General features: G+C 56.0%; 9 protein-coding genes across 9 annotated transcripts; 2 read left to right on the top strand and 7 right to left on the bottom strand.

Annotated features, from left to right (window-relative positions):
- Window positions 1–61: 61 nt before the first annotated feature.
- On the bottom strand, window positions 62–1,163 carry BU26DRAFT_500906 (uncharacterized protein; the record flags this gene model as incomplete). Its single annotated transcript, XM_033826537.1, has 3 exons — window positions 62–495; window positions 600–707; window positions 803–1,163. 3 exons carry the CDS (start codon window positions 1,161–1,163, stop codon window positions 62–64), a joined length of 903 nt encoding a protein of 300 aa, XP_033690326.1.
- A 316-nt stretch (window positions 1,164–1,479) lies between these two features.
- BU26DRAFT_153921 (uncharacterized protein) lies at window positions 1,480–2,734 on the bottom strand. Its single transcript, XM_033820028.1, has one exon. It carries the CDS (start codon window positions 2,634–2,636, stop codon window positions 1,797–1,799), a length of 840 nt encoding a protein of 279 aa, XP_033690325.1. The 5' UTR covers window positions 2,637–2,734; the 3' UTR covers window positions 1,480–1,796.
- Window positions 2,735–5,020: 2,286 nt separating this feature from the next.
- Window positions 5,021–7,022, bottom strand: BU26DRAFT_584013 (putative dimethylaniline monooxygenase; the record flags this gene model as incomplete). Its single annotated transcript, XM_033834584.1, has 2 exons — window positions 5,874–7,022; window positions 5,021–5,798 (listed from the first exon to the last, which is right to left on the bottom strand). The coding sequence occupies exons 1-2, from the start codon at window positions 6,872–6,874 to the stop codon at window positions 5,021–5,023; spliced, it is 1,779 nt and encodes a 592-aa protein (XP_033690324.1). The 5' UTR covers window positions 6,875–7,022.
- A 1,080-nt stretch (window positions 7,023–8,102) lies between these two features.
- BU26DRAFT_500903 (uncharacterized protein) lies at window positions 8,103–10,283 on the top strand (the record flags this gene model as incomplete). Its single annotated transcript, XM_033826536.1, has 1 exon — window positions 8,103–10,283. One exon carries the CDS (start codon window positions 8,103–8,105, stop codon window positions 10,281–10,283), a length of 2,181 nt encoding a protein of 726 aa, XP_033690323.1.
- A 780-nt stretch (window positions 10,284–11,063) lies between these two features.
- Window positions 11,064–12,319, top strand: BU26DRAFT_547286 (uncharacterized protein; the record flags this gene model as incomplete). The annotated part of the gene is made up of 1 exon (XM_033831877.1): window positions 11,064–12,319. The coding sequence occupies exon 1, from the start codon at window positions 11,243–11,245 to the stop codon at window positions 12,317–12,319; it is 1,077 nt and encodes a 358-aa protein (XP_033690322.1). The 5' UTR covers window positions 11,064–11,242.
- Window positions 12,320–12,628: 309 nt separating this feature from the next.
- Window positions 12,629–13,985, bottom strand: BU26DRAFT_153880 (uncharacterized protein). Its single transcript, XM_033820027.1, has one exon. It carries the CDS (start codon window positions 13,682–13,684, stop codon window positions 12,719–12,721), a length of 966 nt encoding a protein of 321 aa, XP_033690321.1. The 5' UTR covers window positions 13,685–13,985; the 3' UTR covers window positions 12,629–12,718.
- On the bottom strand, window positions 13,986–15,196 carry BU26DRAFT_153879 (uncharacterized protein). Its single transcript, XM_033820026.1, has 3 exons — window positions 15,079–15,196; window positions 14,198–15,025; window positions 13,986–14,062 (listed from the first exon to the last, which is right to left on the bottom strand). The coding sequence occupies exon 2, from the start codon at window positions 14,981–14,983 to the stop codon at window positions 14,423–14,425; it is 561 nt and encodes a 186-aa protein (XP_033690320.1). The 5' UTR covers window positions 14,984–15,025; window positions 15,079–15,196; the 3' UTR covers window positions 13,986–14,062; window positions 14,198–14,422.
- Window positions 15,197–15,552: 356 nt separating this feature from the next.
- Window positions 15,553–17,775, bottom strand: BU26DRAFT_448655 (4-coumarate-CoA ligase-like protein). The gene is made up of 2 exons (XM_033824686.1): window positions 15,707–17,775; window positions 15,553–15,658 (listed from the first exon to the last, which is right to left on the bottom strand). Exons 1-2 carry the CDS (start codon window positions 17,489–17,491, stop codon window positions 15,566–15,568), a joined length of 1,878 nt encoding a protein of 625 aa, XP_033690319.1. The 5' UTR covers window positions 17,492–17,775; the 3' UTR covers window positions 15,553–15,565.
- Window positions 17,776–17,909: 134 nt separating this feature from the next.
- Window positions 17,910–19,965, bottom strand: BU26DRAFT_600836 (uncharacterized protein). Its single transcript, XM_033835204.1, has 5 exons — window positions 19,481–19,965; window positions 19,282–19,418; window positions 18,970–19,205; window positions 18,767–18,922; window positions 17,910–18,675 (listed from the first exon to the last, which is right to left on the bottom strand). The coding sequence occupies exons 1-5, from the start codon at window positions 19,671–19,673 to the stop codon at window positions 18,273–18,275; spliced, it is 1,125 nt and encodes a 374-aa protein (XP_033690318.1). The 5' UTR covers window positions 19,674–19,965; the 3' UTR covers window positions 17,910–18,272.
- Window positions 19,966–21,574: the final 1,609 nt, after the last annotated feature.

The raw sequence follows: 21,574 nt of genomic DNA, 5'->3' as shown, positions 1-21,574 counted from the left end.
GCCACATACACGCCACATGGCCCATCCAGCAGATGTTGACCCCATACCTCCTACCTCCCATCTACAACTCCATGTCCGCTCCGAAATCCACCTGGCCCATACTTCCAAGCATAGCATCCGAAGTCGAGGGTGTGGACGCCGGACCTACAGGTAGAACGGGTTCTTGCTCCTGACCATCGATCATCGCATTCCGCTCTTGCTGCCTCTTCTGCTGGCGTCTCTCTTTCCTCCGCTCTGCCTTCTCTTTTCCTTGTTGGTAAAACTGTTCCAACGTGATGCCCTTCCTCGCGGCTTTCGCTTTATGCAGATTGAGTATCCTCTCTTGCTCTTGCTTCTTGCGCAACGCTTTGTATGCCTTGCCCTTGGCAGGTTTCTCTTGCTCCTCCTTCTTGCGGAACTCTATGTATGATTGGGACTCGGCGAGCTGGACTTGCTCGTCCCTCTTGCAGAACTCTTCGTAAGCCTGGGCCTCTTCCTGTTGAGCATTCACCTCATCTGCGACACATATTAGCGCGTGTCCCACCATGGCAATGGCTTGCCTCTCTGAGGCAAGCGGGTCGTCTAATGGGATCTGATACAAGAAGCGACTGTCAACGTACCTCGGATATCCTTCTTGGCTTCGGCCTTTGCTTTCCTTGGACCACCTCGACGACGAATACCAGAGTCGACACCTTCGACCGCCTTGGCGGCCTCGGCTGTCTCCGTACCTAGCAATACTGTCAGCACTGCGCAGTACACGAAGTCACCCATTCCTAGGCTCATTGTCGACAACGATGCCATCTCACAACATCCTCCAACGTACCTTCTTTCTTCTCCAGGCCTAGATCTCCCAGGCCCGTGATCATAGCGTCCAATTTCCGTTGCTCTCTCCGCTGCGCAAAGAAGCGCTCGCGGTGGGCCTGCCTGTGTTGCGCCTTGGTGATCTTGTCGGTTGTTTTGCGCTGATTGTGGACAGCCTTTCCTGATAAGGGGTCAAGGGCCTTCCGTTCAGCTCTGCCACCACGGCGACGACCCTTTCCTCGCTTGGCCCTCGTGCGACCTGGTTGCTCTTCGCGGTCATCTCTCGCCAAAGAATTTTGCTTTTCTCCCGCGTGCGTCATGATCGGCACCACAATGGAGGACTGTCCCGGTGCCATTTCGGAGTCCATATCGACGTCGCTCATTGCGGTATCTGTAGTGGGTTGGTTGATATATTATGGCGGGGTCGAGGTTGAAGGACGGAGGTCAAAGCTCGGCGCGCGGTTGAAATAATGAAGTAAAAGTCGAACCGAAACCTTGCGCGAAAAATAAGGGAAGAGCAGCCCGTTGCGCTACGTCCACGTAGCCGCACGGGGCACGTACCTTCAGAACCTAAATCTGTGCATTCGCTCGTCTACCACAATGTCTGTACAGTGAATAAGAGACGTAACCGAAACTCGCGCGTCTGCTGCGCTTTTCGTCTACCTGCTCTTAACGCGTCTACCCTTCTCTCCCGCCTTTTAACTAATATCAAAGAGATGCTATGCAGAATGCCGCCAATAACACGATAGAGAAGAAAGCGACCGCGAATCCTGGATAGGGACTCCAGGCCAAACGTGTATGAGTCAAGGTACGGACCGAACCGGTATGCTCGTGTCCGAAAGATGAGGAAGGAAGGAAATTCGTGAGTCGTAAGTGCCTTGTCCCAGCACTCTTGTCCGCGATCAGGCTGGCGTCCAGAACCATCCAGCCTGCGCATTCCCGTGCGCCCAACTCCAAAAGCAAGCCCCGTCTACCGCAAAGCGCAACTCCGAACTCAAAAGCAAAGATTCGACGCGTTACGGGCCATCGTCTTCCACGAAGACTCCCCAGAACAGGACCTCTTCATTCTCTCGCCCTATTAGTGGTCCCCCGTAGACGTCGGCGCACATCTCGATCGGAACTTCGAGCTTCAAGCAGCCGTTTCCGAGGAAGGTGAACAGTAGCCAGGAATCGTACTCCGGGAAGGCGCCGTTGTCCTCCGGTTTCCTGCTCAGGATACCCCGATTCTGCAATGAAGGCGCTTGGGGCATCTTGAAGGTGTGGTACGGCAGCGTCTCCAGCGAGTCGGCAACGAAGAAGGACGAATTGAGCGCCAGCTCAACGGATATCCAGGCCGGCTGCTGTTCGCGCGCGGATATGTATCCCAGGTCGCAACTGGCCGGTACAGGGTCTGACGAATGCCGGTGGAAACGCAGCGTGCCGAAACGCAGATCGGTGGGCTGGCCGAGCATGTCAAAGAGCTCGGTCGAGTACAGCCTGAAGTAGCCATTGTGTATGCTCCGGAGCTCCTCGTCGTCGGTGACGGCCACGTTATCCACAGTCGCGTGCAGCTGCTCCTCGACAAGCTTTCCTTGCGACTCGGCGACATTCAGCGAGCGTCGAATCTGCTTGCGCGTGTACTTGGAGCCCAGTTCGGCAATTGCCAGCCGACAGGCCTCGTGCCGAATGTCCTCCCTCCTCCAGCCCTTCCGGCCTGGCGCACTTCCCGCGTCCGCGTCCTCCAGCGAGCGCAGCAGGCCCGTCTCGAAGCTCAGGACCAGCTCTTTGAACTCGCGCATTACCCGGGCCAGGGGGGAAGCGTCCGTATCGTCGTGTTTCGCGTCGCGGCGGCTTGGGTCGCCCTTCAGCGCGGCCATTGGAGGGGCCCCGGGCCTGTGTGGCGTAGTCGCAGGGAGGGCGACGGTGAGGGACGCTGGATGGACGCGGTTGAAGGCGAGGCTGTCGTGAGGGGAAGGTGCAGCTCGGCTCGCGTTCGCTCGGCTGCTGGTGCGCGTGCAGGGCGCGGTGTGTGCGTGTATTCGGCCGTTTAGTCGTAATGGCGGCCGTCAAGCATCAGAACCCAAGACATGCATAGGGAAGGCTCACATTGGGAGGGGAGAGAGACAGAAAGACGGTGCATGCGCGGCGGAGGGACGTCGAGATTTTGCACCTTCGAGGGCAGGCGTCGCGCCTTGGCGGCGTGGTGGTGCTTGCCATCGGCCTGCGCTGCGCCTTCCCCGACGAATCAGGCGGCGCCGGCACGCACAGGCGAAGCGCTGCGAGAGCCCCCGACGTCTCTCGCCATCGACGCGACCTCCAGCGGTTAATCATCGCCCGCAGCACCGCTGGAGCGAACGGCGCGCTGCTATTGACCGGGCGCGGCGGCCAGAGCTGCGAGGGACGTGGCCCTGCACATGCCCAGCGCGACCGGCCCCCCGATCCTGAGCTCCTCCGCGAACGCGCGCTGCAGGCGCCTCCTGCAGGCGGGCCCGCCACGCTGTCTCCTCCCCAAACGCTCCCCTCAGGCTCCCCAAGGCACGCCAATCAGCGCCTCCTCCGCGGAGACACAGCAGAATGCCCCGTCCGACCCACGCTCCAGACACCGTCCGCGCGACGAGGGATGCGGCAGCTCGAGCATCAAAGCGCCCTTCTCCGCAGCATGCTGCATATCAGCAATCCTATCCCAGGCCGTCGGGATTCTGGAGCGTCTATACGGGCCTTGGGACCGGGCTCTGGCCGCCGTCTCGCCAGCTCATACACCGGATTCGGCCCGGATGGCAGCCTCCACACCTGCCGACCAGGCCTCGTCTCGGCCCGAATCCGCGATTTATAGGCTCCAGATCCACCCCTCTGTCTCTGACAAGTGAGCTCAGCTTACGCCCTCCTCCAGCAAAGGTCATGCGCAGCGCAGCCGCGAACCGCGCCGCCGGAGTTCGCTCATGTCGGCATATCCGCAGCCGAATCTGACACGGCCTGCTGCTTCAGGCCGGGTCTGCAGCATGACCATGTCGAAGGAGCCTGACGTCGGCAAGCGCGCGGTGCCGGTCGAATACGCGTCGTCCAGATAAGGTTGCCGCTGGCTTCCACGGCCAGCCACGAGCTCGAGTGAGATGAGATCGCCCTACGCTCGCATGTGGCCAAGCGGGAACTGGCGGCGCACCTTGGCCCGAACTGGTGGAATCCTTTCTACGCCGTGTCAGGGCTGAGCAGATTGAAGGATTGCTGCTGATGACTGTTCGCTGACATATTTCGCAATTCGTCAGACTGGGCGTGAGCTCTGACGGGAGAAGTCCAATAAGTATCCCCTTCACCACCCCCCCACTCGCTCCTACTCGTACCTATCAAGCCCCATAGCTATATAACCTCACCATTTGGCCGATCACGAGCCGGCGAGTCTTGCCGAGTAAGTCTCTGAGCGCGCCTTCCTCACCTGTACCACCTTCCGTTTCGGCCCAGGTGCTCCTTCCATCCGCATAAGATGACGAAACAGCTACTAATAGCTTTTCTGAAGCTACCATTAGTATTAGTATTACCCTTCTTCCGACTGCTTCCTATCTTCACCGCCCGAAGGGTGTTGGTTGGACAACTGCTGACCTCCCTCGCTGGCCGAGGACATTCGTGCGAATGGAAAGCTCCCACGCAGACCGAGACGGCTAGACGAGCGGGAGGAGAAGGTATGACTGAGAATTCTGACCCCCATTGCTCCTCCCTGTTTTCATTACCATTCTAATCATCTCACCTACTGCCTCGTTCCCGGGACACACGTCCGTCAGCCGCACTCTTATTATCCATGTCGAGATTTACGCCTGATGATTGAGTCTTGTTCACTGCCTCAGGATCGTCTCGAAACACCCAGGCGGGATATTGCATCATGTGGGTACGTAAGTGGGCCAACACCACTGCTGGAAAAGCGATGTCAGGTCCTACGCCCACGTTACGAGTTTGCAACACGTTTGTTGCCACCGCTTCTAGCAATATGCTTTAGCGCTTATATGTCCAAGGCTATGCTCGAAGTATCCTTTCGGTGCCGTTGCCTAGTGTTGGCCTTGGCCCCACCTTTGGATCACTATTGCACCTTTCCGCCGCGTCTCCGTCATTGGCAGCTGTGCGTGGACGAATGAGAATACTAAACAAATATAAGCAAACATTTCATGGCTGTTTGGTAGCCTTCTCGCTGCGGTGGGCATCTTTAGCCGGGTGGATGGCACCCTGGAGAACTGCGGGAGGATAGCCATGATACCATTTCTTAGCCACAAACAATTCACCTCTTCTCTATCCCGCTCGTGGACTTTAACCTCTCCAAATACTCCCGCCACGCCCTCCCCAAATCCCCCGGCCGATTAACCTCCCACGCATCCCTCCCCCAGCCCTTCCACCAGCTCCCCAACCGCATCTCCCCCATCAGCTTATCCACATACGCCACAAAGTCAAAAACACAAAAATTCCCCAGCCTCCCGCTGGACAAATACCGCCGTCTGCAATACGCGACCCACGTCGCGACGTCCTTTTCCCTTTCCGCCTCGGACGGGAGGGCGACGTTGCCGTCGAAGTAGGCCACCGCCCACATGGCCTGCGCTTCGGCGTTGGTCAGCATGTTCCCGGCGATCATGTGGTTTACGAAGACGATGCTGCTGTCGGAAAGGGGCGCTATGTTGTTGTAGAGGCGGTAGGGGGTAGTGCGGGCGCGTTTGCTCGGGTGTGGTGGGGGGGAAGCTAGCATAGGGAAGCGCGTGGTGACCGCTGCGTCGGCGGCGGATTCTAGGCTCTCCCATTTTTTGCGCGTTTCCGGGGCGTCGAGAGAGGGATCGTGCGGAAGTCCTAGGGAGGCTGAAAGGTCTGGCGAGAAGAAATCGAGGCTGGATTTCCAGCCGGTGCCGAGTAGTAGTAAGTCGCAGGGCACGCGGGTGCCGTCGTGGAGGTGGATGGTGTTGTGCGAGAGAGAGTGCACGTCCGCGCGGTGGATGGCTACGTGCGCGGCGACGAGGTCCCAGAAGTCGGCGTGGTGCTGGGCGCCGCCGGTGTTGTTCTGCCAGAAGATGCTTCCGCTTGTGTCAGTAGAACTACTCGCTCTCGTTGCTATAAAGCCAACGCATTTTCAGACAGACATGACATACCCGGGGTCATACTCCAGCTTCTCGAAGTTCTTCACGTGCGGTCGTCCCCTGTAATTCGCCCGCTTCTTCGCCTCCTTGTCTATCAGTCCGAAGATCCACGTCACAATGGCGATTCCGATCCACGTCTGGTGCAGGAACCACACCCACCACCCGTTCTTGTGCAGCATGTTTGGCTGCAGCGCCCCCATAATCCGGGTCTGCGCCGCCTCGAGGCCGTTCTGATAGGGTGTGGGTAGATCTATGGGCGCGAAGAAACCCGGTCCCGCGCCGGACACGCGGATGATCCACGTGACTTTCTTGCCAGCTTTGACGGCGACGTACAGCATATCAGCCGAGGACTTTCCAGCGCCGAGGACGGTGACGTGTGTGATGTTTGGAGCGGAGAGGATGTCCGAGCAGCCGAAGTCCGCGTGGTGGATGATAGGCGCGTCGAAGTTGCTTTGCCGGAACGCGGGAATGTTGGGCTTTGAGTACTCGCCCGCTGCGACCATTATCCTCTCCGCCTTGAACAGCGCCGTCTCTTCGTCCGCGTCAGTGCACGTGACATGCCATTCCCCACCGACTTTCTCCACGCTCTTAACGTCCATCCCGAATGCGATCCTCTCCTTCAACGATCGACCGGCGTGCATCTTCGTCTCCGCGTAGTTCTCGAGATACTCCATCGTATACTTCGCCTTGTAGCAGTCCCCAATGCGGTCCTCCTCCGGCGGCGGCTTCATCGGCGCGTCGCCGAACTCGCTCATGCCGATCGTCCATTGCGTGTAGAAACCCGGGTACAGACGGCGTTTGCTGAAGACGCCGCCCACGCTGGCTTCTTTTTCGAGAAGAGCGACGTTGGAAGTGGGATGCGCGTCGAGGTAGCGCTGGGCTGAGATAAGGCCCGCTAGTCCTGATGGGGTGGTGTTAGTCAGTGCGGGGATGGGGGAGAGTAGGGTGGGGAACAAGGTACCGGCGCCTATGACGAGGACATCGAAGGACGGTTTGGAAAGAGAGGGGGCCATGTTGATGTGGGTTCGTGGCGGGTGCGAGGTGCGCGAGCTTGAGGGTCTTTTTGGAAGATCGTTAGTGCTTACCTACCTACCTGTCGCTGTGCCGCAGAGTCAATCAGCGAGCCTCTTAGGGCTCCGGGAATTTGTCCGGCATGTCTATTTGAGCTGGATGCTGCGCGCCCGGAGTTGCGGTGCATAGTGGACATCGGAATCTCGTAGGATGCCCATAGACAGACACGTGGCTATTCCTCGTTCCAAGGGCGTAGGAAAGTTGTCCGTGTCGAAGCTAAATGAGAAACCCTTGTCTATTATCTCGTTGAATGTATAGTAGGCAGCGCGATCAAGACCTTTAGAATGACAGGATGTATCGAAAATAAAATCTGGCTGAAGATATCGGAGAAGACTGAGGGGGCTGGCCCAGAAGCCGCGCTCTCGCACGAGTCGCGCTGGCCGTGGACTTTCATGACTGACTAGCTGCAACGATCAGGTGTTCGACGTTTTGTGAGTCTGATTTCATGGTTCTACGGTTACACAGATGTGGAGTACTTGCTCATGGAAGAGGTGCGGTCGAGAAGCGTGATGGGAAGTTTGAACAGTCACCACAGTTTCCACGCGGTGGTCCGTGCTCGGTGACCTGTCGCTTTCTCTTCGCGATGAGCGCTCACCGTCACCACGACTCTCGCATCACTTTCATCGGGCCCCATCTCAATGCATTATGGCGATGGGACACAATGCTCGAGAGTGGCTCGAAGATGGCGCCAGGGCTCAATACCTTGTTCACAAGAGCTTTCGCAGGCTGCTGCATATCCTCAAGCGAGCTCAGGTCGCCAGGAGAGTACCGATCCGGGTTCACCGTGGCGGGTTGAGTGAGTGAGGGAGCCGGCCGTCGATGTCGCGGTGAATGACCGTCGCGACGGTGGCGTTTGTTTTGATATTTCTTACCGTCCAACTTGCTCCTACTTCTTCAATCTTATTTGCCCCCCTGCGATAACGAGTCACCGTCTCAAAGGCGGCCGTTGCATCGCTCGTCGCTCGACGCTGAAGCTCTGAGTCCTTCTTTCGAACGCCCGCCTTCTTTTTCCTCGTCTCTAGCTTCGCCTATCTTGATACGTAGCGTGGTCAGCGTCGCTGTACCTGCCGGAACTTGGCGATCCGCTGCGCACGTAGACCGGAAATCGCGACGGCGGTCATCTGACCGGAGCAAGCAACATCAACCCGGGATACCTTGGAGTCTACAAACATGCCACCAAAGGGCTTGTATTCGATTCCGCGGCACCACCTCTACGGCGGACAAATGGCACGCCGCACAACGTTCAACTCGAAAGACTTTGAGGACGCCGCTCCGGCTCAGCTAGACGGAGCGGCGGAGCGTCAGCGAAAGGACGAGAAGAAACCCCGCAAGAAGGAAAAGGACTCTCTTGGTGAAAAGAAGAAGAAAGACGGCGCCCAGGTCGAGCCGACCAGCGGCGGTCCAGTACAACCAGGCGGAGCGGTGAAGCCTCACCAAGAGGGCGAGAAGAAGTCCCGCAAGAAGAACAGGGATTCGCTTGGTGACAAGAAGAACGAAGATGGCGCTAAGGTCATTGGGGTGACGCCAGAGGTCAAAGATTCCAAGATTAAGCGGAAGAGGGACAAGAAGAAGGGAGAAGAGATTCAGGAACACCACTCGTCAAAGAAGAAGCGCAAGAGGGAGAGCGAGGTTTCTGTGGACACGCCGACAGCTAAAGACACAGCCAATGGCCGTTTCGTTATCGGCGAGAACCTGGTCAAGGATGTGGAGGCTTCGTTGAACGGTCATACTTCGCGAGTGGTAGGAACCGAAGCCCCACAAGTGGAGCAGCCTTCTAAGAAGAAGAAGGCAAGCAAAAAGAGTAAGGACGTGGAAAGGCAAGAACAGCTGGAGGTAAGTGGTGCAGTTCAAAACGGACCAACGAAGACACCGGAGAAGCTTAAGTCGAAGAAGCACAAAGGAAAGAGCGACGGCGGTGTAGGTCAGAAGAACGGTGAGACCACGCCTAACGCCCCCGCGCCCGCTGCGCAGTCGACTCCCAAGAAGACACCGGTCCCCCTGCCGCAGGTATCCCGGGTCCCCGTTTCGAGTGCTACCCACCATCTTCAACAACCGCCCTCCGAAATCCGCGACCGCGAACCCAACGTACTGGTTCCAGAAACACCGCCGTCTAGGTCCATAAAGAAGGCTCACGCAGATCGGATGACGCCCATCCCCTTCCCACTATCGCATCCAACCGGCAATCAGACTGCGGGGCGTAAGCCACCAAAGAAAGAGCGTTTGACTGCCCTCTTCTCTACTCCAACTTCAACAGGCTCAGCGCCGGCTCCACTGGCTAAGCCAAAGCAGAGCGTCCCGACACCCAGTATTCCCAACGCTCTGACAGATGCGAACTTGGAGCAATTCACCCAGCCGTTGAATGACGCACCTAAGCCGAGGCCGCGCGCAAAGGGTGGATCTTCCGCCGGGACCTCCTTGCCGGACTCAACGACGTCGTCAATGAGCATTGATGAAATGTTCGCCCGCGTGCCTAAGCCGTATGTGCGCTCTGGAGCCGAAGTGTATCCTTTCATCGCGACCAAGGCCAAGAAGAAGACTCGGGAGACGCATGAGGAGGCACCGGTGAATGTCTTCAATGGCATATTCCACGACTTGCAGAAAGCCGTCAACTTCACCGAAGAGCGAGGGTATCTTGAGGAGTACTTGGTCTGGGCTAATGACCATGAAGCTGTTCGCTTGCCGTGCTTGGGCAGCGTGACCGGCTGCAATCTGAAGAAAGAAGAGATTCTCCGTCTCGGTAAAGAAGAAAATATGTCTATGAGTATACTTGGACACCTGGACTACGGAGGAGGCGATTCGAATGCGTTGATGGAAGCCGACCTGCATGCACAAAATGCGGAGAATTTCCTGATGATGGCGGTGCATGCGCGCGTGCCCGTCCCCATCGGTCGTCTCGAAGGACTCTGGACCCTCTATTGTCCTAAGTACTCCGAGACCCATTTCGACAAGTACGGTTTCGGCCAGCGCACGTTGATTATCTCCTCTATTGCAGGCTTTAAAGACACGAACACTTACACGGCTCGCCTTCATATTCCGCCGCGCTCGATGCCGATTTCGATACGGGCATTTACCAGTCCGCCACATGCCTCCTTTCGCTCTACGACCATCGAGACCGTCGCCGAGGGCTACAAGATGGATGTGGTATTCTTGGGCAATGGCTATCTGCAGATGCGCGCTGACTTAAACCTGTTGCTGCGGGGTAAGGCTACCGAGGAAGTGGAGGGCAAGAAGGCGGATATGGAGTTCATCGGCGTGCATGAGAAGGCTACGCCGTGGGTGGAGCAAAAGGACGAGCTTGAAGAGGAGGGAAAGAGGCTGTTCGCCAAATACGACGGTGGCGGACGCGAGTAGTGAGTGCGCTGCGTTGTTGGGGCCGCTCTTGGCTGGTCATGCTACGTGTTGCTGGGCTTGGGCACATTCCAACAAGCGATGACTCACTAAGGTTGCTCTCACTCCACGAGAGTGTTGGCGTCTTTCCTTTCGATGGAGATGATTGGCTATCTTCCCGGCATTGGTTGCGCCTGCGTTATCTCGAGCACTGTCGTCTTTTTAGTGGAGTCTATGATCCTACGTCGGGTCCTTGATGGATATGGTAGGTATCTCATATCTCTTATCGGTCACTCTGGACATCATAATTCGTGTTTCTTCATACCACAGATCTTGAACTTTCCTCGCCTTTCGGTTCCTATCTAGCTAGCGCTGCCTCGTCATCGTTTCAGGTGTGCTCCACCATCGCTTTCAGCCTCGCAGAACCGCCGACGCACTCAGCCCTATCCAGTAAATGCCCAGTAAATCCTCGTCTAAGTTCCCTATCAGGAAGTGCGTATTCTTCACCGTTGGAGCATACCTCATGTGCAGCTCCCTCATGTTCTTATGTTTCAGTCAGTCACCCAAGACTCCTCTGGGTCAGTTTCCGTCGTGACCGTAACCTCCTTTCAATAAAGCCACGGTGGTCGTTCCTCCTATCAGTCTTTTCAATCCCGACCTCGGCCCCAAAATCCCAAGATCTGTATTAGTAAAGTTACTATTTTGGGGATAGTGGCGCCCGCCATGTCGCTTCGCCCCAACCAGAAGGATTCGCACCCAGCAGGTTCCTTTGGGGGCGGAAACATGAAGACAGCGCAACGCATAAAACTGGTCACTTGCTATTTAAGCGGCTGCTCCTCCACGATTCGGGGCTATTGCAACTGCGACCTGTCAAGATCCTAGCGTATCCACGTCTAAGATTCTCAAGACTCAGTGGCTCCGGTAGACACTTCTTTCCTATCACCACAGCGGCACTCCAACGCTTCCAAAGCGCCAGCTTCAACATGGCGCTCCGCTCCCCCACCACCACCATCCTCCCTCCCGCCCTACTCATCCTCGCCATCCTCCCCATCCTAGTCTCGGCCCAAGGCGAAACAGGCGGCAACCGCATCGACTCCGGGCAATGTCCAAACAACACAGAAGCCACCATGGTCTACTCGCCCTTCAAGCCATACTTCACCTGGTGGCACGGCGACGTGCAAAAGTGCTGGGTCGCGGCCGACTGCCTGTTCGAAGCCGCGGGCGAATCGCGAAAGCAACAATTCGCCGCCACAGCGCTCGTCATGGGCCTCATTCCGCTCACGCTGAAGGATATCGCGTGGCCGGAGCGCAGATTGATCCACGTAACCAAGAGCCTGAACTGGGCTGTGGAAATCCTAGTCCTCGCGCTGGGCCTCGTGCCGCTAGAGACCGACAACGCAGCAGAGACGAAGCGGAAGAGCAGGGAGAACAATATGATTGCGAAGAAGGCGTGGGGGCTGGGCAGGGGCGGCGTGGTGCTGTGGATCTTTGTGGCGTTTGTGGGATTGGTGGCGAGTTATGCGGGGCTGGTGTTTATGGAGATTTACTCGAAGAGGAGTGCGCTTGGATGTCCGTTCCCGGTTTTCGTGGCGACCTGGTATGTGGTGGCGCTTGTGCCGGCTGCTATTCACGCGTGCTTTGCGATGCTGAGGCGTAGGAGGCACGCGCGGAGGCAGCTTCGGAGGCAGCAGACTGGCTTGGCGACGCCGACGGTGAAGCAGGGCTTCCAAGTCGACGTGCAAGCCAGTCCTAGAGAAGAGGACGCAGAGCGCAAGAAGAAGATCATTTCCGCCGTGCAAGGTGCAGACGAGGACTGGCCGGTACAAATGGCCTGGGGTATTTATTACATAGCTGGAACCCTTATCTTCACGAGCATCATGGCCGTTACGGTTGTGGAGTTGATTTGCTGGGTCGGGCTGGGCTTTGCCGTTACGGGGTGCAGTAAGATTTTGGCGTTCTTTTTGTGTCTTGTGTTTGAGGAGACGGGGAAGCGCGGAGGGGAAGGGGTGGAGGAGAGGAGAGTGGGGCAGAGTGGCGTGGCGGCGGGGTATGCGATGTAGGGGAGGGAGAAGGAGGGCGTCGTGAGGTTGAGTCGGCTATCTTATTTCGGTTCGTTGGAATTTGCTACCAGAGTGCGATACGCTTCCGATTCCATGGTCCTAGAAGTCCTGCACACTGGTTCCAACGGCGGCGTGAAAAGGAGATGAAACGTCCTCACGTTCTCAAGGGAGTGGCTGCGTTCATACGATAATTTCATTCATATTCTACTAAGTATTCGGCCCACAACACAAGGAAGGGCTACATTATTACTCAATCCAAACCAAGATTCCAGAGAAACAGCAATCCAAGCCAAAGCAAAGAACAAAAGAGCTCGCACAACACCTTCCCCTAACGCTCTTGCCTGCATAATAGCAGACTCCATCCACAAGCAGATACCGCGAAGCATCCCGAACCGCCTCTCAGACCCTGAAGCACCTCCAGCATCGCAAGACCCGTCCCACAAGCTCCTGCCAAAGCCCCTGAGCAGCTTCCCAAAGTATCGTGAAGCTTTGCCTCACTCCCTTCTCCTCCTCGCGTGACTTCCCGCTCCGCTCATCCGCCGCCTTCTTCTCTTTGTCGTAGAAGCTGCTCAGTTCAGAGTTGATCCTTTCGTTTTCTGACTCGAGTGTGTGGGTGGACTGCGACAGGCCACAAAGATAAGCTTCCTGAGCGACAAACTTCTGGATGTTCGTCGCACATTCGCTCAGCTCTGGATCGGAAGCGGACGCGAGACTACTGCCTTGCAATAGGCTGATGCATTTATCGTCCAATTCCAAGGCTTCCGTCTGAGCGTTGATCATGGTGCTCCGACGATCCCGTCTCATGTCGATGAGATCCCCCAATTTCGCGAGGGTAGCGTCGCCCTGGGAGACGACGGCAGCGCGGTCGCAGTCGGGGTGGCCGGAGATGCAGAGATCGACCGCGGTGTCGAAGTTGTGAATTTCGCTGCACAGCTCAGCGATGTAGTTGAGATGGGGATTGGAGTATTGAGAGTTCCTGGCGCGAGAGGAGGGGTTGGAGGTCTTTGCTGGCGCTGCTGGAACCGCAAGGATGGTGTCGTTCCTTAGCATCTTTGCGTACGTGGGTGCATGTTGGCCGTCGCTGAACGATAGGAGGTACAGCTCTGCGCTGGTGATGAGGTGGCAGTTTCCTGGATGCTGGAGCGAGTCTCCGGGATGGGTGGCGTGGTTGGAAGCAATCAGAGAGAGTAGGAGGAGAAGAAGATGAATGAGTTGCATCTTGAACTGTTCTTGGTGGGAGGAAGGGAGGATCAAAGGCGTTCGAAATCGAGTGTATTGTGGCAATATTGTTGTTGTTGGAGGTGGTGATGATGATGAGATCTGCATGTAATGCGATACTTCAACTGGTTTAAATGTTCTTCGCATGTCGGCATAGCCATGTAGATAAAGACAGTGTCTCCTTTCAAGACGTGATCCACAAGACACTATTCAGTTTGCCGGCACTGTCTTGAACTACGATGCTTGTGGATGTCTCACACCGAAAGACTTGTTTCACGAACTTAATCCTGGTGCGTTCACCATCTCAATCTCATTGGCTTGCGCTCGCTCGGTTCTAGCTGTATCATTTTGATCGGAGTCATGCATGGAGGTGAATGAAGCCCATAGCGCATCCATGCACTCAGACACTTCCCTAGATGTAGGAGTGGACGAAGTGAGGAACTTCAGGCGCTGAGCGACCGAAGGCCCGAGCTTCTGGAGCTCGATGTCTTCTTTTTTGTCCGTGTGTTTTGAGAAGGGTAGGAGCTTGCGCATAGTTAGTATAGCCGAGTGGATGCCAAAGCGAGAGTTTCCACCACTGTCTTCTGGATAGAAGACAGCGAGGATGGCTTTGAACATAGTGACTTAAGGTCTATATCGAAATTCAGAGGATGCACGTACTTGATGACAGTAGTAGCCTTTGTGAATTTGAGGAAATATGTGGTTGTCGTCGATTAACAATGTTCGTCAAGGGCCATCATCGTGTGAAGACAATGCCAGCACCTCCACCCACTTTCCGCCAAGAGGGCTACTTGCCCACCTCTCTCACAGAACACGTATCCAGTAATTAAGCCCGTTCATTAATGCTGTCCCTTAGATAAGTGAGCAGCGCCAGGAAGAAAGACGTTACCCGTCCTGCCAGCCCAGAACGTGCTCGTGACCGCTCGCACCTCCCGGGCTCCTACCAGCTTCCCTCAACAGCTGGTCACGCTCCGCCTGCACCCTCTTCAAGCGCATTGCCAAGTCGTTATTCTCGTTCGTCAGCTTCCTGTTCTTCTCGCGCGCTTCCTTGAGCTGCTCCCACACCTTCTTGAGCCTCTCCTCCGGCACCATCTTCCGCAGCTTCTTGGCGTCCCTCTCTTCAAGCGTCGGCTCGTCCTCTTCAATCATCTGCTCGAACCCCTTGAGGATGAAGTCCGTATCGATGCCCTCCTCGAAGGCCTCCTGGACCGCATCGCGAAGCTCGTCCAGGCAGCTCGTCATCTTCTCTGGGATTCCTTTCTTGGCGTCCAGGGCATGGAGGCGTTGGCGCAGCGTCTGTTCGAGCTTTTGAAGTTCTCGGTACTGCACATTGGGATGCTCGGAGTTCTCTGCGTTGGTGATGCATTGCTGCATGAGGCCGAAGGTGGTGCGACATCCACGGTATGAAGGATTGTTGGGACGCTCCGGAGGAAGAACTGCATGCATATCACCCAGTATTGCGCGGATGCCGGCGTGGCCGCGGCGAGGCTTTGGCTGAGTTGGCATCGCGGTGGTGTGGTAGGATAGAGCGGTAGGCTGACTAATGTGACGAACGGAAAATGGCCGGGTGTGGTTCTCTTTATATTGTACTGTCGACAAACGGTTAAGAAAAATAGCTGCACCAGTGATGTAGACTTGTGTGCATGTGCTTTCGATGGGTGACGTTGCGAAGTGAGGAAGCTGGTTGAAGCTTCTTGAAGCCCCGCGATGGTGGTGCGACCTCACGTGCTCAGTATTTCCCGATTAGGCGGCAGTCCTCTCGTACCTCCCTACGCTAGAGCCAACAGCGCCACATCATGGTTTCGCAGCGATGCTGAAAATGAGAGCATTGAGAGATTCTTCTCGAACAAAAAATAAAGCCAGGAAAACCTGTATCCAGCTCGGATACTTGAAGCCATGTCAGATCACCTTAGTCGCAATATACGTTTTCTATTAGACTATGGGGCGTCGCGGTGTACGGAGATCACGGCTTTGAGTCTGACACTGACGGGCGGACTCGACGTAATGTTAAGGAGGCCGGAGTGTCTTTCACAACTTGCTTCTCCCTTCGGCCTTCAGCCTCGCGTGATATCGATCCCGCATTTCCCTTCTAAGCATCTTCCCAGATGGTGTGCGCGGAATCTAGTGTCGTCAGCGAATAAAACAGCTTATACAAGGCGTATTGCGTACCGAATCCACAGCCTCAACCCCGCCAGTGAGCCACTTATGCCTGCTCAACCTCGACTTGACCCACTCCTCTAACTTGCTCCCAACTGTTGCTTCTCCCTGCTTTGCTCCCTCCATAGTGAGCACTACCCACGCTCGGACGAACAGCGAACCATCACCTCGCCCGTTGTCGACACCAGCTACGCACGCATCTCTCACGAGACCTTCCGGATGATCGAGTAGCGTGTCTTCGACCTCCGTCGCAGCGACCTGCAAGCCCTTCACTTTGATCATCTCCTTTAGCCGGTCTAGGTAGTGTATCCGGTCTTTCTCATCACGCATGACTAGATCGCCAGTCCGCAGCCACCCTGGCTCGGCGAAGAGATCAGCGGTCGCCTTCGCATCTTTGAAGTATCCCGGGGTGACCACGTTCCCTCTTGCCCATAGCTCGCCTTGTTGGCCCTTCCGTACGTCTTTCAGTGTGTCCGGGTCTACGACTCTTGCTTCCATTCCGGGAAGGAGGTACCCGATTGTTCCCGGCAGTGCTGGCTCTAGTCCGAAGATTCCGGGCGCTGCTGGGGATGCGATGCTGGCCGCTTCGCTAAGACCGTAGCCACTAGGAATAGGCATGTTTGCGCCCTGAAGAAGCTTCTTTGCAAGCTGATATACGACGTCTGGAGGGAGATATGCTGCTCCACTTGCGGCTCCGACCACAGAACCCAGATCGTATTTTTCGGTTAGCGGGCTCTGCGCTAGCTGACGTACGAGAGGAGGTACCAGTGGAAGAGCCGTAAGTTTGTACTTCTCGATCGTTCTCAGAGCGAGCTCGATATCCCACTTTGGGAGAAGTACGTTTGTAAGCTGCAGGAGGTTGACGCGCAGAATCCAAAGGATCATGCCGTAGGAATGGTACATAGGGATAACGCCCGATACGCGTTGAGGGTTGAGCGGTTCCACACCGGCGAAGCGAGCGTTTTGAGTCGCATTGATCATGCCTTGGAGACCGGAATGGAGACCATTCTTGTGAGTTATCATCATCGCTTTCGGCAGGCCTGAGGTTCCCGAGGATTGGAAAAGATATGCCATCCTATCTCCTCCCAGCAGTTTGCGAGGGACCTCTGGGAGGGCGAGGCTTAAGCGGGCCAGGGATTCGATAGTACGATGGCCGGAGACGGTATCCAAGGTTGTATTTTCGCTGAGAACTATGATCTTCTTTGGGTCGAGCACAAGTCGCAAAGATGACGCCTTATCGTTCTCACCAGTTCCTAGCTTCAGCGCTTCACGCAGCACCGGTAGCAGTGACTCGTGGCACATCATGCTTGTAATTTGCATTTTGCGTAGCACCCACCACAGCTCGTACGACGTTGAAGCTGGACTGATACCGCCGAACACAAGCTCAGCTCGGAAGCACGCATGAGCTACCATGGGATAGTGTAAGTGGTTACGAGAGAACATGCCCAGAATCTCGCCATCTTCCTTATCATCTACCGGGCTCCTTTTTAGGTTCAGTGGATTCGCGCCATCGTACCTGAACACTCGAGCTAGCCCACAAGCGCGGGCGTAGAACTGATGAAGAGTGACCGTCTCTTCTGCTACCGCGTCGACGAAGAGTGGGTAGTCCGGAGGGAGGAGATTGTTTGGCGGGAAGCAGAACTCATGGATATTGAGATCTGGTGGCGTCTGCGGAAACGGGCCGTATGGAGATTCGAATACGTCCCTACTGTGAGGCTCATACTTGCTTCTATGTGGATCCGGGGCGTTGGGGTGGAGGTAGCGGGACCAATGTGGCTTGAAGATGTCGTGCGTCATGTCGGTATCCGGGTAATGGTTTGAGGCGATCTCAAATCTCAGTGAAAGAAGTATCGTTGTCGCTATGAGGCGAAGAGTACAGCACAAACGCGGCTAGCATCTTCGTCTGCATTGGTGCTCGATGACCACTCAGCTCCCGAGGTGGTAGTACATGCCCCGCCTTCCTTCTGACATGGCGTCAACGAGTAAGCCAATCGCGCACCATGCAAAGAGCAGCTTCGCGGGAGATGGGCCTTTGCGGGAAATCATCCAGCGGTTAATCCGTGGCAGCAGCGAGATGGAACGATCTTGGGCGAGATGGGAGACCCCACGGTTTACGGTGTTTGTTGCTGATGATCTCTGGGCTGCTTAGTCAGCACAACCCCACTTGAGACCGTCTCAAGCTTCCCGGGTTTCGATGACGACAACAAGCTCTAATCTCATTTCCACGAGCACTGTACGAATGGCTCAGGATGCAATGATGCGATGATGGGGATACCTCTTGGCTTTCTCCCGCTCAGATCACAGGATCTGGCCATTCACGGCCCTGCGTCTTGGCAGTGCTTCTGAGGATCGAGATCATCTTCGCTAACCAGGTTTAGATATATTTCCCTATCAAAAGTTGAACGAGCGACGAGAAGGTAATTGATACATCAACAATGACCACGAGTCCAGAGTCGACGGGACGAGTCTCGATGCGCCAGCGCTCGTTCAACAGTGGGTTACGTCGGCCGTAAATACATGTCCTCACGACGTCGGCATCTACATTACCCTTCTTCAACACACCCCTCATGAGCCGCATCTACTTCGTGGAGTACGAGACCTCTAGCTCGGTAGTCCTGGAAATCTGTCCGTGGCTCTTCATTCCAGGATTGCCAACCACGAGATACTCCTCGCTGTCGTTATCAGGATCCCTCGTCTTCTGGCTCTCCACGTCTTTCGCATCGGTCTTCATGTCGTAGAGTTGGATGTGACCATTTCGGCTGCGGAGGGTGGACTGGGCTGCGCCGGAGCCGTAGGAGTCCTCGCCTGGCTTGCGGAAGAGGAAGCGAAGCGCGCGGATGGCGGGACCGCTGGACACGAGGATACCTACAGCAGGTTCGGCGACGCTCCAGTTCATTGGGACACCCATGGCCATGGAGACATCGGGATCCTTCAGAAGGGCGGGGATGAAGCCCAAGCGAACGGCTGAGGTAACCACAGCGCTACGCACCTGGTTAGCTAGATCACATCAAGGTGTGGAGAAGATTATGAGGTCCGAAAGACTTGCTCACGATCTCAGAGATGAAAACTTACAATCCACCAACGAGCATCGTAGCCAAGAGCTGCAACTTGGTCTTCCTGTCCATCTGCAAAGGCTTGACGATGGGAATCGAGAGCAGATAAACCATCGCATCCGTGGTCACGCCCGTAATCGCGTTGCCAAGGTAGAAGGCGTTGATTTGGACACATCTAAAATGATCAGCATTGCACGACTTCGTTCGTAGAAGTGGACGCACCGTTTTTGATCGGCAGTTATCGTAACGTCCCAGGCAGCCTTAATTGGCCAGCACTGGAAGATCGCAACGGTCACGTTGGCTAGCGTGTTGGCGGCGACTATGGCGAAGACGGCCCAGACAAGAGTACGCAGGGCTTGCGATTGTACACCGCGTAGAATTCGCATGTACAAGCAAAGGACACTGAGCTTGACCATGCCGAGAACGGTGTTGTAGAAGACGGCGGATACATAGATGGCCTTACCTGCGTCAGCATACTGAGTCGATGAAGGCGATCACATCTGGGGTGCTGGAGGACACCAGAACGCGGCTTACCTGGTTATAGTCGATCAGTCCTTGAATGCCGCGTTCGTACAAGATCAGAGTAACGTGGGTGCCCATTCCTCGTTCGATAGCGATAGCGACCGCCACGACGAGTCCAAAGAAGGACAAAACGGCCAGCACGTTGAACACTGTCTCGCGTTAGACATCGGTGAGGGGGCCATATGGGGACATTGCGAGATCATTGACTTACAGTCATCCAAGCCCCAGATCTTGTCGCCGCTGCGCCCTTTGCCTGCCTCCAACCGCTTTTGCAAGACCCATCGACCCATGTAACGCAGGACAGTGGTAGCAAAGACGAGAACAGACGCCGCTGTGACGACGGCTATCTCAGCAGTCGTCTGAGTCTCGTCGGCGTTGGCAGGACGCTCTGTTGGGATGTCCATGGTGGCGAGTTACAATGGCGTTGACAGTAGGGGCGATGAGACAAATAGTGTTCAGTGCGAGCGAAGGACAACAATGACTCCTGAACGCCGGCTCTTCGAGAAGCAAAGCAGAGTAACCACTAAGACATTCAAGACCTCTGAATCGCCAGCGGAGAGGAGGTCCGACGCTCAAATAAAGGTAGCATCCAGCACTACCTACCTGGGGTCGAATCGTCAATCAGAGATCCCTCGCCCTGCAAACGCTCTGAAAACGACAACGCCTTTGCTTCTTCGCCCGCATCCCCGGCCGTTGATCACTCACGAGCCTCCTGCTACCCTTTTGCGGCCCTTCCCTGCTGACATTGGGCCCTCCACGGGGGTTCCCTTCGCCCCCCAGTTCACCGCGCCGTTTGACCCGGCAACCTCCCAACGCGCCGATTCCAGCAACGATCCGTCGCACCGCAGCCGTTTTCTGCAGCTTCTCCTGCAGCAAAAGCACAGGTTCCAGACGCTGAAGGGGGTCTTCGCCCATCCCCTCGGTATCTCGTGCCTGAAGCTCAATTTCTCGCGAAACGGATACCTCCCAGCGCATGTGCATCTGCTACCAATCCAGTCTAGTTACATGCTTCAGCTTAATTTCACAGCCAAGAGTTCCTCGTGTACGATCTTAAAACGTATTAGCCTGGGGCGGGCCGTTTTAGTACTACCGCCGCAAACGCCTTCGTTTAGTGCGCGGGCGCCGCCTCTTGCTCCGCCCTTCCACCCATACGCCGTCGCCGGTTGGTCCCGCCGGAATCTTGTCCTGCAGATCGACAGACATGGCTGCGTGAGTGCCGGAGCCCCGTACCCTAGCGGGTGAGGAGAAGGGCCGTTTTGGTGTTGAGAGCCGACGGCTGCAGCCATTGCCTTGGTCGTTGTGAGAACCATCCCATCGGGTTCCCAAGGTCATAGCGGACGGGATGCCTGACAGGGGCCACTACCAAGTTTTGCTTTTTTATTCGAAAACTTTGTTACTGGACGCGGTGAATGCGGAAGAGGGCTTTCTTTGCTTTTGCGCGGTCCGGCCCAGTGTTCGTGTGGTGTTGAAAGAGGCTTCGGACGGGGAAGCTTTCCAAGCGAGCGAGAGAGCAAGTGGAGGAGCTGAAATGCGACTTCAGCAACACCATCGCTCAATCGCCATCTCCCCTCCACAGGCACCAACAGCATGATTTCCATTATCAAACCCGCCATCTCAATCTTCCGAATCCCTCGTCCAAGTTTACACAAGATCTGCAAGAATCCTCCACACTGGCCCCAGTCAAGTTGTGGGGGTCCGACAGACAGGCCAGGGTATCCTATCCAATCACCGCAAACCGCCTCAACCAGCGAATTCTAGAACCCGAAGTTGATCAAATACCATTCCCAGACTCACCGCTCTCTTGAAACCCAAGCCGTCTGTTCTTTAGTGCTCTTTTAAGAACGCCACGCAGCTGCAATACGAGGCGGTGGTGCAAATTTCCCGTCCCCGGTAACGGTGCGCTTGGACCTGCCAGCCATCAAGTGCCGGCAGTGCGGTGCTCCGAGTGTTAGGCTTCCGATTGATAATGGAATGGTATATGGGATGGCGTGCGAGTTGGAAGTCTTGCATAAGCAATGTGGCTTTCATTACTTGAGTCGTGGTGCACTGCGAACATTTCCTCCCTCAAGGGATGCGATGGGCTTGCACAAGTCTTCTCGACACTCACCTTTAAGCATCCGTATCGAAAAGGAACGACACGGGTGTTGAGACAGCAATTATCGTATCAACGAACACGAACGCAGCTGCGTTGGGGCCGAGCCTATCGCGAACTCCAGACGGCGAATTCCCCATCACCGCCGAGCGCTCTTCCTGCAGCCTCGTCACCGCCGTTCACGAGCCGTCCCCCAACAATCAAGCCGGGCCA

This window comes from Trematosphaeria pertusa (genome assembly GCF_010094035.1).
Source record: "Trematosphaeria pertusa strain CBS 122368 unplaced genomic scaffold BU26scaffold_2, whole genome shotgun sequence".
In the NCBI taxonomy this organism is placed as follows: domain Eukaryota; kingdom Fungi; phylum Ascomycota; class Dothideomycetes; order Pleosporales; family Trematosphaeriaceae; genus Trematosphaeria; species Trematosphaeria pertusa.
Note: the sequence above shows the minus strand (reverse complement) of the source record. Positions and strands in the feature narration are given on the sequence as shown.